At 52.0% G+C, this 16,655-nt stretch overlaps 4 protein-coding genes across 14 annotated transcripts in view; 1 reads left to right on the top strand and 3 right to left on the bottom strand.

The window, feature by feature from the left end:
* The window catches only part of PANK4 (pantothenate kinase 4 (inactive)), a 24,330-nt gene extending 20,151 nt beyond the window's left edge, over positions 1-4,179 (bottom strand). Inside the window, exons 1-3 of the mRNA XM_048067513.2 lie at positions 4,046-4,179; positions 1,447-1,529; positions 484-692 (exon numbers count right to left, since the gene is read on the bottom strand). Of these exons, the coding sequence (XP_047923470.1) occupies positions 484-692; positions 1,447-1,529; positions 4,046-4,166 (413 nt within the window). The 5' untranslated portion in view covers positions 4,167-4,179. The remainder of the gene's footprint in view (positions 1-483; positions 693-1,446; positions 1,530-4,045) is intronic.
* The window catches only part of LOC106044620 (transcription factor HES-5-like), a 26,558-nt gene continuing 13,970 nt past the window's right edge, over positions 4,068-16,655 (top strand). For 6 of the 11 annotated variants that reach the window (XR_010826373.1, XR_010826374.1, XR_010826375.1 and 3 more), the window contains exons 1-2: positions 4,068-4,203; positions 13,942-14,065. Coding sequence is in view for 4 of the 11 variants with exons in the window: in XM_048067553.2 (XP_047923510.2) it covers positions 4,206-4,213; positions 13,942-14,065 (132 nt within the window). In the remaining 7 variants the exon portion in view is untranslated. Of the gene's footprint in view, positions 4,214-6,019; positions 7,057-12,621; positions 13,105-13,941; positions 14,066-16,655 lie in introns of those variants that run through there. The other 5 variants (XM_066982244.1, XM_066982243.1, XM_048067553.2 and 2 more) reach the window with 5 other exon arrangements.
* Positions 4,631-6,254, bottom strand: HES5 (hes family bHLH transcription factor 5). The gene is made up of 3 exons (XM_048067563.2): positions 6,152-6,254; positions 5,860-6,025; positions 4,631-5,769 (listed from the first exon to the last, which is right to left on the bottom strand). Exons 1-3 carry the CDS (start codon positions 6,203-6,205, stop codon positions 5,516-5,518), a joined length of 474 nt encoding a protein of 157 aa, XP_047923520.1. The 5' UTR covers positions 6,206-6,254; the 3' UTR covers positions 4,631-5,515.
* On the bottom strand, positions 11,232-13,034 carry LOC136786872 (transcription factor HES-5-like). Its single transcript, XM_066982247.1, has 3 exons — positions 12,944-13,034; positions 12,442-12,622; positions 11,232-12,278 (listed from the first exon to the last, which is right to left on the bottom strand). Exons 1-3 carry the CDS (start codon positions 13,007-13,009, stop codon positions 12,019-12,021), a joined length of 507 nt encoding a protein of 168 aa, XP_066838348.1. The 5' UTR covers positions 13,010-13,034; the 3' UTR covers positions 11,232-12,018.

The following is a 16,655-nucleotide window of genomic DNA, read 5'->3' on the forward strand; positions in this document are numbered from 1 at the left end:
GTTATTGCACTTTATATATTATTGTAGGTTTTGTGTAGTTGGGTGTTGACCAAGAGTTCAGAAGCATGCTACTGACATCTAGGATACCACCACTGAAATGCTGCTAGTTGAGAAGAGTAAAAAAAATAATCACTGTAATTACGATACAGAGTAGTTTAAGTTTAAAAATAGAATGGGTGCAAGCCAAATCCTTTATACAAAAAGCTGTGATAATACCTTGCTTTCTTCCTTGTTACTGCCTTTCTCCTAGCCCCTGGCTTCCTTCCTGTTGGCTCTGTTACTGGACCCCTGCTGCGTCAGTTCACGATACAGTACCTTTCTACAACTTATGTTCAGTCTGATCTGACCAAGGTGCACACACAAATTCTCCTGCCTCAACTTTTCTGTGTATACGGCTTTTAAGGGTAAAAGGGAAAGTCAGTCTACTAAAACACACTTCAAAGAAACACATTCCCATAACTAAATTTAAACAGTTTCACTTACTTCAACCCCAACTTCTTTTCAATAAGATCTTTGAATTTATAGGCGCCACCACCTGTAGCTTTGATGACTTTAGTCTCTGTATTGACAAGATGGTCTTTGATGAAATCTAGACAAGTCTCAATGTAAGTGTTCTCAAACTTAATGAAGTGAAGCCGAGCTGTAATCTCCTCCTGAACCGATATTTCATACAAAGGTTCATTTTCTATGTCCTTTAAAAGAAAACAATTTCTTACAGATTATTCAAAATCCTTCCTGAAGAAACAAGGATATATGTTGAATTATTAAACATCAATACTTGTGCTTCCTAGGCCTTATAACTCTGTTAATGCTACTAAACATAGTATCACAAACTACTTTCAAAAAGAAATACCATTTAAACACATCTTACTATTATTTAAGCTGGGAATATAATCAATTTTTTTGCATGTATTAGACACGCATGAAATCTATGTATGAAACAGTTACGTTTACTTGTTTTTTCACAAGTGTCATACTAATTGGTCTAGCAAAAACTATTTCAAACATTAACTGTGCCATCCATACGTATCTATGGTGCAAACAAGGAACATAACTGAGTTTGCTCATGTATAGGCTGTACAACATTGAAGCCTTGCAATTTCAGCAAAGAACATGTATGATGAATGTATAATCACGTGAATTTGTATCTAGAGATAGACTGAACTTGCAAAGCAAAAGTAACCACCAAACCCATGCTAAGGGTTGGTTTCCTGTGAAATACGCTAAAAGGTTTTTAACCAAAGCCACACTCTGAGCTGCTGTACGAATGCTTAAGGATATTGTGAGCTCTGTCAGTAGAAACTAGAATGTGTATTTTAAAGAGCATTGCAGTTTCAGATAAGATTTCTATTGTACTATGAAAAGCCAGCCTAGTACTTCACTTCCAGTCCTGGCTGTACCTTTCTTATGAGTCTATCATATGCAATTGACTGATGCAGTTCTCACCTTTCCAGAATGATCAAAGGATCTCACTCTTGCCACTTTGTGCTGCACAGTCGAATAATAAGCCAACTTGGTTAATGAACCACCTGTTAAGAAGATGACAAGTAATGATGAATGCCTCACCTTAGAGCAAACAATCTCACTTATGTTTATGTATACTTTGCCTAAGAGTTCTTGTTTAGCTGAGTTCTCCTCTAGTAAAGCCAGATATAATTAAGCTAAGCACCTACTGTAGTAACCCAAAGAACCCTTGACTGGAAAACTGATTTTGCCTAGCTAACTCCAAATGAACTACTCTACGGGTAAAGCTCCCCAGGATGAGCATGTGCCTACCTCATGTTGGAGACTGCTGAAGATGAGCAGAAATAAGAAACCTGAAGTTCTGCTCTATAGCTAAGTGAGAACTGAAGGTAAAGCATGGATTCATATAGCACCTACTTGCTTACCTGGTTAGTAAGATTTCTAGAACCCCCCAAATTTGCTGCTCGTAAGAGGATTTTATTTGTACGTTTGCAGTGATTGCATAACGTATGAAGTCAGACTGAGTAATTTCGTTAAGTCATTTTTCTTAGGGCAAAACAGTACCTGGTGGTAACTTACTCAAGTAGGTATTTGACCATGAAAGTCAAAGTCATGAAGCCATTAATTTCTTCAGAAAAGAGGGGGAAGCCTGTTAACCACTTCTGTGTTAAGGTATCAGTATGTTTCATAAAACTCCCAGCTGCTGTGGCTGTTTGAGGAAAACCTTAATTTTTAAATCCGAATAAAAGTAGCCTGGACTGCAGAACCACTCTTCTTATACAGAAAGTCAGCTCTGACTTGGTACCCATGTTGAGAACACGAGTACAAGGCAGGCAGAAGGTCCATACTACAAGGCAGGCAGAAGGTCCATACTTCTCAGTGCTACAGCTCTAGCATGTGAATTTAAATCTGTGTGCATAATTGGCCTCTTGACAAAGATTTGGCATGTTACCCCCCTCGGTAACTTTACCATGCAATCTCATAGAACATGCTGTAAGAAAGACCAACCAAATAATTATAATCAGCTTCTGGGTTAAAACTTAAGTCTTGACAGTAAGTAAAAATCTGTCTGTTAGGTCATAACATAATGACTAAATGCAGTGGCCCTACACTCTGCCTTATGAGCAAATAAAATCAAGAAATGCAGTTTAGGCAAGTGGAAAAAATAATCGGTTAGTGCTTGTAGCTTTGCCTACATAGCAGTACTCTCAATTCTTCCATAGTGCTGAATAAACAAGGAATTTTTTGCAGCCTCTAAGAAAATGAAAGGCTTTCTCCAGCAAAATTCAAGTGAGGTCAATTCGGAGCAATCACTGGCAGACACTTATAGCAACAAAAGCAGTAAAGCTTGCCTGCCCTCAGATCTTGTTTCAGGTCACTAGCCAATGCTTTAAAGTTTCTGGTAAACAAAATCCAAACTGTTCTGCTGGCTTACTGCATAAAGGTGAGTTTTTTTTTCCCTTTTTTGTAAATATATATATATATATCTGCTAGGAGGAAAAGCTTCCTTTAAACCAATTGCAAAGATTGTTTTCAAATGCAATAATTTGTATGGCACTGAGAGATGAATTACGTAGCATTTAGCTAGTGCTGCTAATGTAGGTACATTGGTAAATGTTCACCTAGTGATGCTTATACCTCCTTCCCTTCCTCAATCATTTTTTAAAGACTTAAATCCACTCGGAACACCAGCTGAGCCACGCAGCCAGGCTTTGTAACTAATCCTGCAGCTCTAATTCTGCTCTGACCCTCAGGAAGTGCCCATTCCAGCTGTTATTTTAACGGGAAACAAACAGCTACCTTCTGAGGGTGCAGAGAGCCTTGTGGTGTGGTAAAAGCCCTTGTATTACGGTGTGTTCTCCCCCTGCAAGCCCCCAGCACCCAGAGCAGGGCAGGACCCAGAGGATTAAGGGAGCAGTGTGACCGCATGGTGCCGTGATGGCAGAACGTTTCATTTTCGGTGTTTTTACGCCCTTTTACTCACTAGAACTTATGGAATGGAAGCAAAACGCGTGCCCGGGCTCTCCCCAGGGGGCACCCCCTCGGTGCGCTGGGGCCTGGGGCCAGCCCTCAGGCCCCGCCACGGGCTGTGGGGAGGAGCAGCCCCTGTTTGTGGGCCCCGCTGCTCCGGAGGCACCGAGGGGAAGGGAATCGGGACAGGGCAGGCCCCGGCCGCCGCCTCAGCCCGCCGGGCTCTCCTCGCCCCCCTCGGCCGCCAAGGGCAGCCCCGCGCTGTCCCTCAGAGCGCTCCCCCCGCCGCCCGTTAAGGGCCGCGCGCGGCACGCCGGGACTTGTAGTGCCGCTCCCCGCCCGCGCCCTGTACCCGCCAGGTGACGGGACATCAACTCCCGCCGTGCCCCGCGCAGCCCCCCTCGCCGCGCCTTCTGCCGGGAGCTGTAGTCCCCCTCTGGCACCCCTCGCCCGGCGAGACCCCTCAGGGGACTACATTTCCCAGCGAGCCCTGCGCCGCGGTGGGCCGCCGGGCCCCGGTGAGTCCCCTCAGCGGGGCGAGAGCCGCCGCCCGTTCCTCCGCCGCCGCCCCCTCCTTGCCGCGGCCCCCCCGCGGCTCCGGCCCGGTTACCGATGTCGATGGCGAAGCGCTTGGCGTTCTCCAGGTTGCGGAAGATCTCGTCGGGCGGCAGGGTGATGCTCTTGTCCAAACTGCCGTGACCGCCGCTCCCTCGCCCGCCCCGCTCCGCCATTTTGAGCGCAGCCCGCTCCTCGCCGGGGGCTCATTCGGTATGCAAATGTATGCGCATAGATTTGCATGGCAATGAGGCGGGGCGCGTGTATTATGCCATGAGGCGGCGGGCGGCGTGCGCATGCGCGGGGGCGGCCGAGGGTCACCTCAGCGGGCTCAGGGAGAGGGCAGCGGCGGTGTCGGCGACTATCGGGCGATATCGGAAGATATCGAGCGCTATCGGGGGCCTCACACCTGCCCTGCCTGAATCCCCCCGCGTCAGGCTGATGGCGGACGCGGGTCGCTGAGCGCCCCGAGGCTGCTTCCCGAGCGCGATCGTGCCCGGGGTGGGCTCGGGGCCGTGAGGTGCTGAGGCCCCGAGCGGTGTGGTGCTGCCCTCCCCGAGCCCGGCCTCTCCTGCTCCACCCCCCAAAGCCCGGCACCGCGGGGAAACAATCCCTGCAAACCACACGATAAAGCCAGCAAGCCGTTCTTAGCCAGATTTTTATTTATTTTCGTGCCAGTGAAAGTTTGTGCAACTTCTGAAGGTCACAGCGGTTTCTGTCTTGGGTTACGCGGTTGGTGCGTCTCACATACAACGTGTCAGAGCATCCGCGGGTTGTACTGGATTTACATCCTGCCCTGGGGGTAGGGTACCCAACAGTAAATATAATTTGTACACCTGCCTTTCATAAAAGACTTGGATAAATATTTATTGCAAAATCGACAGCACAGCCGTAACTTCCTTTCCTATAAGGACATAAACATGAGCTGTTGCCTTTATAAAAGGCGTACGCATCCTGCACCTCACAAGCAGTACCCTGGCTTTGTGAGCAAGACATCCCGAGGAATTTCCTCTACGTCGTTTGGGTGATGGTTCGACCATTTTCAGAGCACGCTTGGTACGGTCTACAAATATCATAGAACCCTCACGGCACCCCGAGAGAGCTAGGTTTTCAGAGGTGTCTGGTGGACCTCAGGGGTCTCAGGGGGCAGGGAAGGGCTCCCGCTGGGCGGACACCCCTGAAAACGCTAGCCCGAGCGTCTCGGGAGGCACAGCTTTCTGACCAGAAGTACCCGGGCAACCTCACTAAGGTTAAGAACCGGCGGCGTTCCTCTCTGAACCGCTCGCTCCTCCTAGCAGGAGGGTTACGTCTCGCATTCCTGCAGAATTACTTTCTCTCCACGTGGTGGGATCGTTGCAGTCCTTCTGGAAGAAGGGAGGGGGGCATCCAAGCACCGTAATGCTCTGTGAAAGGAAAACATTCTTCCCTACTCATAGGAGAGGAGCTGGGGGACTTCTACAGCAAGTCACGGTCTCCTCTGGAAAATGAGCCAACGTCCAGGCCGGGTGGTAAGCGTGCTCTCGGCCTACCAAGGCCTCCAGAGGTTGCAGGAGGGTTTCGCCGGTGCTTGTTTTGCAGAGGGCTGGTGGCTGGAAGCAGGCGCAGAAGAAGAACCCGAGTCCTTGGGCACTGCTTGTGACCTCTGGAAATGGCAGATCAGCTTCATCTGGGTCTCTGTGTTTGCCGAGTGGAGAGAGAGGAATTGCAGGGCTTCCTTGAGGCACCAGGCGTACCCTTCGCAATAGTCCTGCTGAAGGCTTTTGGCAGATGCTGCAAAAGCTGAACGAGTGGAAGAGACGTGTTAGACAGGCACGCTCAGGCTGGTGGTTTGCTGAAAAGTAAGGGCAGGTGATCAGGGAGCGTACTGACCTCGGCTGTACTTCAGGTAGCTGACGGTCATCTCCAGGATGTCGGCTTTCTCCAGCTTGGAGTTGGGCTGGTGCCTCTGGAACTCCTTCTCCAGGAGCAGCTTCAGCTGCTCAATGCTGCTGTTAATCCGATCGCGGCGCAGCTTCTCTACGATGGGTTTCCTGAGCTGTAACACAAAACAGGAGGACGGTTAGCAACAGGACTTTCCCCTTCCATCTGTGTATAACCCGCTGCTGAAGCGGTTCAGCCCTTCTCATCTACAAGCCCTTGTGGTCAGAGAGCGGCTACTTACCCTGTTCTTCTCTTTGGGTGTTAGGATTTCCAGGGAGAGAGCGCTGGGTGCCATGACCCCGCGTGGCTGGCTGCAGGGCCGCTGGGGAAGGCAGGGAGAGCTCCTCTATTTATACGCGATAGCTGCATACAAATGTCTGGGGCCGAAGCTTCTCCGAGTTTCCCACAGTCAATAGCCAATCCAGGCATGCCGCGGGACAATAGGGCCAGCATCTATTACAGCATGGTAAATTGACTGTGAATTGCCTGGGGATAATACCCTGCTCCCAAAGGAGCAGGTGGACTGGGGAGCGTGCGACACAATAGGGCTTGGCATGACGGCGCTGGGGTAAGGACGTGGGAAAGCGTTTGCCGGCATTATAAGCCAGCTTCTGCCTGATGTTGGGAGCGGCGACATCTCAATGCGCTGCCTTTTCCCAGGCCGTGGTGAAATTAAGCACAGAAGACTGATCCCAGGAAGAGATAATGCTCTGTCCCCATGACCGAAAGAGAGGCTGAAAAGGAAAAGATGCCGAACTAGAGGGGCTAAAGCCTCTCATTGACATTAAACCGTGCTTAGATGAATACAGTACCAGATAATTTTCAGGCAACAAGTGACTAAAATCAAGGAAAGAACCCTTAAAACAACTTGCTCTAAGCAGCGAGCTTGAAATATTTCCCTTTCCCTTGTCTAAATGAGTGAAGTCCCTGCAAAGGCTGCATGAAGAGCTCTTCCTCGCTTTTGTTCGGCGGGCTGGGCTCCCCCGTGGCAGCCCGTGCCGTGTAACGATTACGATGCCTTCCCCAAACACGTCCTGTCTGATTTCGTGCCGCCCTGCAAACGCCTCGCTGTTCCCTTGGTTCGGAGCCTCCGAGTAAAGCCCTGCAATGAGTTTCCCCATACCCACAGCTGAGATGCAGCTGAAGGTTGGTTCTTGTCTCTCTCTTAGCTTGCGTTACTCCTGTTTGGTGAGTGGGAATAACCACAGGTGCTGGGATGTCCCAGGGCTCGCTGTGGGTGTGATCCCACGAAGTCTGTAGCTAGCCGTCAGGCTGGCACTCGCAGAGCCCCTTGGAACTTCCCGGCTTCCCGTGGCCGTGATTTCTGTTCTCCTTTCCTAGCCCAGAGACACGTTACATTTACTGGACCACAGTTGTCGTTGGTGGTGCTTGGCAAAAAACCTGTCACTGAACACGGGGCACGAGCCCCGCTCAGAAAATCACCTCCCGGATTTATTCTGCCCGCTCGTCGCCGGCGGCATCACCAGCGGCCGGGGCACCTCCGTCGGGCACGGGGCCTCGTGCAGGACCCGCGGTGAAGGGCCTGGCCCGGTGGGAGCACAGCTTCAGCCCCGTTTTCAGCTCTGGAGCTACGAAACGAGCGCTTTTAGTACCGCCAGCCTGGCGCAGCGCCCCTGGGCCCGGGAAGGCTGCAGCAGCCCGCGCCGATTAAGGCTTTATCCCTCGCTCGGCGCGGGCAGATGGCGCAGCAGGCGCTGCCTTTCTGCTCGGCCCCGCGGAGGCACACGCCTTTTGTTGGCAGTTTAACACCGTGAACGGGACAATGCGGGAAGCCCTCGGCACCGCGGGCTCGCGCCGTCCGGCGTGAATGGTGAACCAGGCGAGCTGCCTGGCGGCCCTCTGGGGCTGCGGCCCCCGGCTTCTCTCCCCCCGCTGTCGGCTGAAGGGCAGCAAGCCCATAGCGCCTCCCGAGCCGGCCTCCCACCCTCCAGTGCCTTTTTTTTTTTTCCTTTTCTCCAATTTTATTTTGATTATTGAGGGCTGGGAACGTAGTGGCGACAAGATATCTCCCAGCTGATGTTTCAGGGTCATAAATTCTCCGTCTGTTAGGGAGCTGGGTGAGGCACGAGACCAGGTGTGAGGAGAGGGAGGTCTCCCAGCCTCGCCCGGTGCAGATGGCGGAGGGTTTAGGGGGTCAGAAATCTGCAGGTAGTGCTAGTGGGTGCTGCGTGTCAGGCTCCAGCCCCAGCTCCCCCAGGGCGAGAGCTCGTTATTTGGAGGAGCTCGGGGCCAGGAGCTTTCAGGCACTGTGTGGCAGGTGCCCATTTCAGCCCCTCCTGGGCTCTCAGGTGGCTTTGGAAAGCGGCCCTCCATACATCTGGGGCTGGGCTTTCCTTTCCCTGTCGCTTGCAGAGCGTTTTTATTCCAGGCCGTTTCCTACACCGATGTCAGCCCGTCTCACGAGCGCTTTTGATGGCGTTGTTGAAGAAATAATTACGATTTTTATTTTTTTTTTTCTGGCCCTTCCTTAAATGGTTTAAAATCTTTCTGACAGGCCCTCCCAAGACACCTATTTAGTGTCAAAGAGCATAACGTTCCCAAGTTCTAAAAGGGCTCGCAGAATGCTGATCGATCAATGTGCTCCTTGGGAAAAGAGCTCTCCAGATGGTCCATCGGGACAGGAATTGCTGGTCGCCACAATGCGGAGCCAAAAAGCGTCACTAATGCGGGCTGTTGTGAGGCACGCTTCCTTTGTGGGCCCTTTGAATGTCATAAATGGGGAAGAAAGTGTGGGAAACTCTGCGAAACTCAGGCCCACACTCTGAGGTTAATAGGGGCTTTGTCGGGATTGTCCTCCCGGGCTGTGGGATCAGCATAATGAACAACATCTTCCCCAAGGGTGGGAATGTGTCGGGGCAGGGGAGCGTCACCCCAGGGGACGGAGCAGCAATAAGCAGCTTTGCGTCCAATTATTAGAAGTGATAATAATTAATAAACTGTAAACATAACCTTCGCTTCGCAGGGACCGCTGAGACCGGAGGTCTGCCTCTCAGCGCGCGAGTCACTGGGGAGCCCGAGCCCGGAGGGAGGCAGCTTTGGCTGGCAAAAAGCTGCACTTGTACGGCGGTGCTGAGCCCCTGGAGGGGCTGGGATCCGCCCGTGGAGCAGGAGCTCACCCTCTCTCCCTCGCCCTGCCCTCCAGCAGCAGGTCTGGATCTCCCTTTTCTGCTTTCCCTGCGCGTTTCAAACAAGGCAGGGCGCAGAACAGCAGCGCCGGCCCCGTGCCACCGCTTCTGGTCAGGGTGCTGTGGGCCTCGGGGCCCTTCGCCTGAGTCCCGACTGCCCCAGCCTGCCTGTCAATCTGCTGCCTTAATTAGGCTTAATTTAAAAACAGAGGCGTAGGTGAACAGCTTGAACGTTGCTGGGATTCAGAAGCTTGTACTAATTGGCAAAGACAAGTTGAGCACAGCAAGGTGAAGCGACTTTTTCAAGATCACCAAGCAACCCGTAGATCTATAAATATCTCCTCTGAATTATTTAGGAGCTCGTTAGAAGGAACAAATCTGTCTGCAGCGCGGGTGGCAGCTCCCGACGGATTGCAGAGCTGTACAAAGAGCCCACCTCGCGCTGCGTTGGCAGACAGGTGAACAGCACTCAACCAGCTTGGGCATTCAGGGTAAAATGAGAGCCAGAGGGATCTGTGCAACCGTAACGAGGCAGGGGAAGAGGCTCAGTGTGCCCAGGTGGTGGCTTTTGGGCCCTTTCTGCCTGTCTGACAAAGGGCTGCATCCCAAACCAGCTGAGGACTGGCCAGGTGCAGGTGGTGACGGGTGCATCCTCTCTGATCTGGTGACCCTAGGAGATCTGAGTTTGTCTGATCCCTAAATAAGCAGCCACTTGATGAGATCAGCTATTTTAGGTTTCACTGTGTTCAGGGAAAAAAAGCACGTGCTAGAACTGAAGTTTTTCAAGGGCATCCCTCCCAGGTAGTCTGGTTGGGGGTGGAGGTGTTGACCAGTGGAGTTCCGTGCCACCGTTGCGTCTTTGAAAGAGCGAGAGAATTGTCGTATATCCAAATCATCACGTTATTGTGATTAGGTAATAGCAGTGTGAGCTGACGATTTGTGCAGGTTTAGTTTGCTTCGAAGAGAAGGGAAAACAAAAGGTGAAGAGTCCCAACCGTGCACGAAATGGGAACTCCTCTAAGGAGAAGTGAGTGACTGTTGCCGTGGGGAGCGCTGTTTTGGCGAGGCTGCTGGTGTTCAGGTGCTCTGGGGCGACTCGAGGAGCCCCTTCTCGGGCTTTTCTTCCTGCTTCTACCTTCTGAACCTGTTTGCTCACTCACCTTGCCCGGTCTCTCTGTGTAGCTGTGTGGGAGGAGAACAAGCGCATCCTTTTGGACAGGTGCTCATCTTCCTCACCTCACCAGCGTGCAGCTCTCACCGCCCTCAGGAGAGAGGAATCGTGCTGCTGCAAATCAAATCCCTTGTCCTGGGTCGCCCAGCTGGTGCGAGCCGCGTAGGCAGCCTCTGGTAAATCTCCACTTAAGAGGATATGGCAGGTTTGTGTTCTGGATTGGGCTGGGGTGAAAACATCAGGGGAGGATGATGTAAAATTGGCGGAGAAGCCACCTCTTCAACAGGCTGGGTAGAAACCCTCTGAAGCCTGGTGGAGCTTCTCGGCTCTGAGGCGTGTTTTGGACCCTTAGGTGGGTGTCAGAGGAAGAGAGCAACGTCCCTGAAGAAAAGGTTATGGGGAAATAACTTGGGAGAGGAAATGCTGTTTTAATCTTTGATCGCTATCAAATCGTGTGTTCTTTTAGCCATATGTGGGTAGCTTTCACTTCAGCTTAAAAAAAATCCACGTTTAGGTAGCAGAAGGTGCTTGCTGAGACAACAACTAGCTCACCCCACTGTGAATTCAAGGAGAAGGGTAAGATCCCCAAGTACGGTCAGGTACCAAACCGTGGAAGTCATTAGGAGTTTGCACGTTATCACCTCTTAATTGGACAGAAAACGTAAGGCTGGGCTCAGGTTGGTGAGCAGATCAGTGGGGAATGGGGGAAATGAGCTGGTTGTGAAAGCAGTGATTTGCTGCGGTCTGAACGGGCTGCTGTTACGTACCTGGGGCCACACTGCTCAGTGTGCTGCTTCACCTTCACCTCCATCTTTATTTTTGTTAGCTTGTCCGGGGGTTGCTTCTTTGCAGGATCCGAAACCCTGTTCTGCCAAGTGAATTTCACAAATACTGGGGTGAGGGGCTCAAGAAATGACCTCTCCTGCTAGCTGCCCCACTGTGGGGTCCACGTGCAGCTCCTAGTCCCGGGACCTTATCCATTTTAATCATTTCAAACCAAAGGCTTAAGGACTCAAACTGTTTTTATTGTATTGTACAGCGAAGACACCAAAGTTGAGCATCACACAGGATGAACACATCACAACTTTATAAAAGCTTTTTAAGCTCGTTAGCATGTTCAGTGAATGCTTACACAGTACTTACTGCCTGCCTTCCTCCCCAGCCCTCACCTAAGATATATCCCAGGTATTTCCTTTACAAAAGGCATCAATTATCCCTCAAGGAGAGAGCACATCCTGGCCATGAAGAGATTTTTCCCTACGGCTATCTGTTATCGTAATAACGATCTGTGAGGAGGCATACTAAAAATAGCACAGGAACTTCAGAGGAATCAGGTTCTGAATGCCATCGTTCACTCAAAAGGTAAAGGCTCAATACTCTCTTTATGGTACACAGTACGTTCTCCAAAGTGCTCCTGCTTTAGGAAGGCCGGCACATTGTCCGGAGACAATGGAACACTTGAACCGGTGACCCGGGGAGTTCATAGAAAGATCTCCACTGACAGCCACGGGCTCAATAGCCAAGGGAAGGGGTGGTGGGAACTGGAGGGCATTTTGCTCCGCGTCCCCGCAGCGCTCGGCCCTCTCTTTGGCAAGGAGCCACCACCAGGAGCAGCAGCTTTGCTGCCAGATACAAGCACACTCCTTCACTGTGAAGGGAAACTACTGAGCGACCTCCCACCTCTGGAAAGCAATGTTTCCTACTGTAAAGAGGGACTGTTAAATCACAGCTCCCTCTATTTTTTTTTTTTTGTAGCAAAATACAGGAATAAAGCAAAGTTCATCAGCGGGTCTACCAGGGTCTCCAGATGGTAGGAGCCGGGGTCTTCTGGGCAGGCTGCTTTCTGGCGAGCAGACAGGGTGACAGAGGTGGCCTGCGCGGAGCAGGAGAGTACGTGACATCTGCACCCGTCTGGGCTTTGCAGAAATGCTTGATGAGCTGGGCCTGAGTTTCCCTCTTGGGTTCGTAGTAGGACAGAAAATGCATCGCTTCCTTGAGGCACCGCAGGTATCCGCTGTTAAAGTCCTGCTCTGGATTCTTGTGGACGAATGCTAGAAAAGAGAGAGAGAGAGAAGCACGTTCAGGGGGTTACGGTTCGTGCCTGAAGCTTCTTTCAAGAGCCCGAGTCCACGAGCCTTGCTTGTGGGAGCAGGCCTGGCGTGGTGCTGCCCAGGGGAGTGGGCTGTGGGTTGGGATCAATGCGCCTGTGCTCACCTGGGTCCTGCAGCTGGCTCTGCTGTTTGAGGTAGCTGACAGCCACCTCCAGGATGTCGGCTTTCTCCAGCTTGGAGTTGGGCTGGTGCCTCTGGAACTCCTTCTCCAGGAGCAGCTTCAGCTGCTCGATGCTGCTGTTAATCCGGTCCCGGCGCATTTTCTCCACCACCGGCTTCCTGAGCTGTAAGAGACAGGGCAGGGTGTTCAGGGTTTTCTGAGACCTGGCCTGCCGGCCCCTCCTGACCTAGGCCGTGACATGCACAAAGTTCCAGGACGCTTTCTCTTGGAGACCTTCGCCATGCTGCCTACCTGTCGTCTCATTTTAAACAATCTCTGTATTTCCCTTTCTCTCTCCTTATCCTATTTTATGCCCCAGGAGCACCTTCCCCCTCCTCATCTCATCTTTTCCCGTGTCATTCTTGTTTGATAGAGGCAGCGCCTTGCACGGGGCACGGGCCAGTCCTGACCATGTCTGACCGCTCCCGTTAGGGGCTCTACTTACTTTATTCTTTTCTTTTGGCAGCAGTTTCTCCTCCACGTGGATCATGAGGGCGTTACTGGGAGCCATGCCTGGTGCTCTCCAGCCTGGGCGCTGAGCACGCGGCTGTGCTCTGGCAGCGACCGGCCGCCTCTATTTATACCTCAGAGCATTTTGGCAGCTATGTGAGTCTCGGGGTCGCTGGTGTTTCCCACAGCCCTCCAGCCAATCCAGGCAAGCAGCCGAACAATAGGGGAAGCATCCATCAGTGCACGGTGCATTGATCCTAAATGCCCCGGAGAGAATAACCTTCTGCCCACGCCGACCGGTGGAGCGTGCAGCCCGGCTCTCCGGGGCTGCCCGGGGATCTGGGAAAGCACCGAGCCTCCAGCTGGTTGTCTGGGGGCGGTGGCATTCCGCAGGCCCTGCATGTGCCAGGCACATTCGTGGCGTGGAGGAGGCACGCTTTTGGGGGGAAGGCAGGAAAAAAAAAGAGAGGGAAATGCCGTTTAGGGTGAAAATCAACAGCACCAGGGACATCTCGCTGCTCTTTCTGGAGAGGGCGCTTTGCAGCCAGCCTGCCCGCTGCAGTTTGCTGGGGGCTGTGCCTGTGTTTGTGCTGCTCCATACGGTTCTTACACTTTTTTTTGCAGCAGCAACGGGTGAGCTGAGGTGGTGGAACAACAGGTTTGTTGGCCCAACGTGTGCCAGTCAGGGTGGTGGGCAGGGTTAATAAATAAGGAATGGGAAGCCAGTGGAAATTGTGACCTCTGTCTCTTCCCCATTAACACACGGGGCAGTGAGCCCATCGCACCGGTGTTCCCTTTGCTTTCGTTAAGGGCAGCCAAGCACCCCCTGGCACGCCACGTTCTCGTCCCAGCCAGGAGCATCGCCCTGCTCTGCTGCAGGCTGGGCTAAAAATTAAGCCAACGTTACCTATTTTGTAGGAAAGGCAAGAAAAAGAGCGAATCCGTGTGGACACTTGAGTCAGCTCTGGTTTCTGTCTCTGGTTTCTGTCCCAGGGCAGCACTGAAAGCCAGCCGGGAGGCTCTGGAGCAAAGCTGCACGGAGGTGGGCTCGTCTGCTCCCTGCACACCTGGAAGGGTCTGGAAATGGAAACGCCCAAGAGGGGAAACGTGCAGCGAGGTAAGACAGCCCGAGACACGTTCTCGCTTGGAAATCCCGCGAAGCCCGCTGAAGGGGCAGTTGACAGGAAGGAGGGAGGTGTCACCGCAATAGCCAGCTTCGTGGCTCGCATTGTGCGGCCTGAATGGGCTTAGCTCTTTGTTAAGGGCAGATGTTGTCCTCCGAGCCCTTTATCCCAGTGTTGTGGGAAAGCCAGGAGACAAGTCATCTCAGGAAGACTTTGAACCGGTCGAAAGATTATGATCCAAGATAAGATACGGCTCAGAGACCGTGCCCTAGGTTTTGCCAGCTACAATAAGGTGTTGCCCTTTCTTCTGTAGTCTTTGACTGGCCTTCCTCCGGCACTGGGCGTCCTGTGCTCGCTCTCTCCTCACAAGGGAGCAGCGGTGTCAGGCCTGGAAGCTAGGAGGTGACAGGTAGGCACGCACCAAGCTGGTTAAAGAGACTCTTCGGTGTCAAAGAACATCTTTCTCCCAACTCCTGAGAAGCAGCCCTGACCTTTATTGCTGTATTATAACTGATAGCCAGATGGTCTTTTGGGAGTTGGATCCTTTCCCTTTAAATCATTCGGGTTCAAGCACCGTCACTAATGTTGTGAGTAGTTGCAAGGCACACTTCTATTGTCCCAACAAGAAATGTTATCAATAGGGGAAAAGTATGGGAAACGCAGAGAAATTCAAACCCACACAGCCTGGTGCTAATAACTCCTTTGTGGAGCCCGCGCTGCCGGCAGGGCACTCTGAACCCGCATGGCTTTTCCACTCAGCGAGGCTGAAAAGCGCACGTTTGGCCATGCGGGCAGGAGTTTCTCAGGGATTTGTGTTCCCCGGGAGAAAGGGGCAGCGTGGGGCAAGGGGGCAGGGACACGGGTTCGCGCACGGGGTGGCCAGCCGCGGTGCTGGGGCGCCCCTCTGTCACCACTGCTGCAAAGCAGGGCCGGGCAGGATCTGTCCTGCGTGCAGCCTGACCCCTAGGGAGCTCCTCTCCCTCAGGCCAGCCCCCCGTTAGCACTGCTGGAGAGGTTTGTGGGCACAGGTAAAGGAGGAGAGATTCAGGACTGCACTAGCTCTGCCCTAGCTTTCACAGGTGCCGTGATAGCAACAGTATCGCTGAGGAATACAGCGGTGAGAACACGTAGAACACGTAGACCGGTGCTGATAGATCTCTGCTGACGTTATCTTTGAATGCTCGGTGTAACTGAAGGGTCTGTCTGTTGGGCCACACTCGTGTGCAGACGTGACCTAGGGTTCAGGGTTCCTAGGTTTTGGCACTAGGGGTTCAAATCCCCGCAGTGTCACCACGTCCCTTCAGCTCGATCCTCCTGTGATTCGCTTCGCAGTGTTTTCTTGGATAAGGCTTGAGAAGACAGGGTGCTGTCTGTTGGAGGGGAACCCTAATAATTCTTTGACACTTTTTTTATTTATGAGCCACTGCTTGCTGTTGTGTCACAGAGGAAGATCCCTTCTCCCAGCCCTCCGGGTGCACCTCACCCTGCCTGCAAGAAATTACCTTGCAGAGCTTGCTATTCAGGATTGGCTTCTTCCACTAGCAGCAGCCGAGCATAATTCTGCTGTCTGAACCAACAGGGTGGAAGTGTAGTGAAATCTGCCTCTTCCAGGGGAAAAGGTTATGTTGCTGTTAGACCGAATGTTTAAAATATTCCATTAAACGTCATTAGCATGGTATCATCCTGCCTTCTTTAGACATCAGAACCTTGGCCAAAAATGCCTTTAATTACTGTAAAGCACATTCTTTACATGTTTAACCTTTAAAATTAGTTTTTCTTTGGATTCGGAATGCTCAATATGCTGCCATTCCCAGGTGCATAAGGGGAGGAAAGGGGACTTTGATCATTAAGAAACATATGAGACAACTCGATCCGCATTTTCAGGGTTGTTAGAGGCAAAAGCAATTTCCATAGCTGCTTGTGTGGGTGACCCTGAAATAGCCATGCCCCAATGACATAGTCTTACTACAGTGAGTATTACAAATAATTAAAAATTAAGGAGAATTTATTATTTTTCTGCCCAGCTGAAATTCCCACAAGTCCCCTCTCAGCATATTCAAGAGCGCACAAGAGGGATTTATTATTTCCTGGTATATTGACTCTGAAAGGTCTGGGGATTACAGCTGCTTTGCACATGAATAGCTGGAGTGTGTTGTACAAAAGGCATGGTCTGGGGGATAATGGGGTTGGATGTGGGAAAGCGCTGACCCTGGGGGAGAGCAGGCTGGTGCCTGATGGCAGGAATCAATTATGTCTCAAAGGAACACATTGCCCTGGGAGCAGGCTTTGCGGGAGCCACCATGTTATGTGTTTACCACCCTCCTTCCAAAACCCATATAAAACAGTCACAGAAAATATCCTCTCCTCCCGCCCCTGCCGGGGACCCAGCCACGCCGGTTGGTGCTGCGTTAGGGTCTTGGTACCGCAGCTGGTCCCGGCTCAGGGGCAGCGCCGAGACCCAGCAGTTGTCTCGCACGTGCTGCCAGTTTGGAGAGCCTAAACCCCCCCCAAATACTGGTGACTCCAGTGGGGGCACACGCTCCCAAAGCCCTCCGAAATTCCCAGAGCCCATCAGTCACCGGC

The sequence above is a fragment of the Anser cygnoides genome, chromosome 23 (genome assembly GCF_040182565.1).
Source record: "Anser cygnoides isolate HZ-2024a breed goose chromosome 23, Taihu_goose_T2T_genome, whole genome shotgun sequence".
NCBI lineage: Eukaryota > Metazoa > Chordata > Aves > Anseriformes > Anatidae > Anser > Anser cygnoides.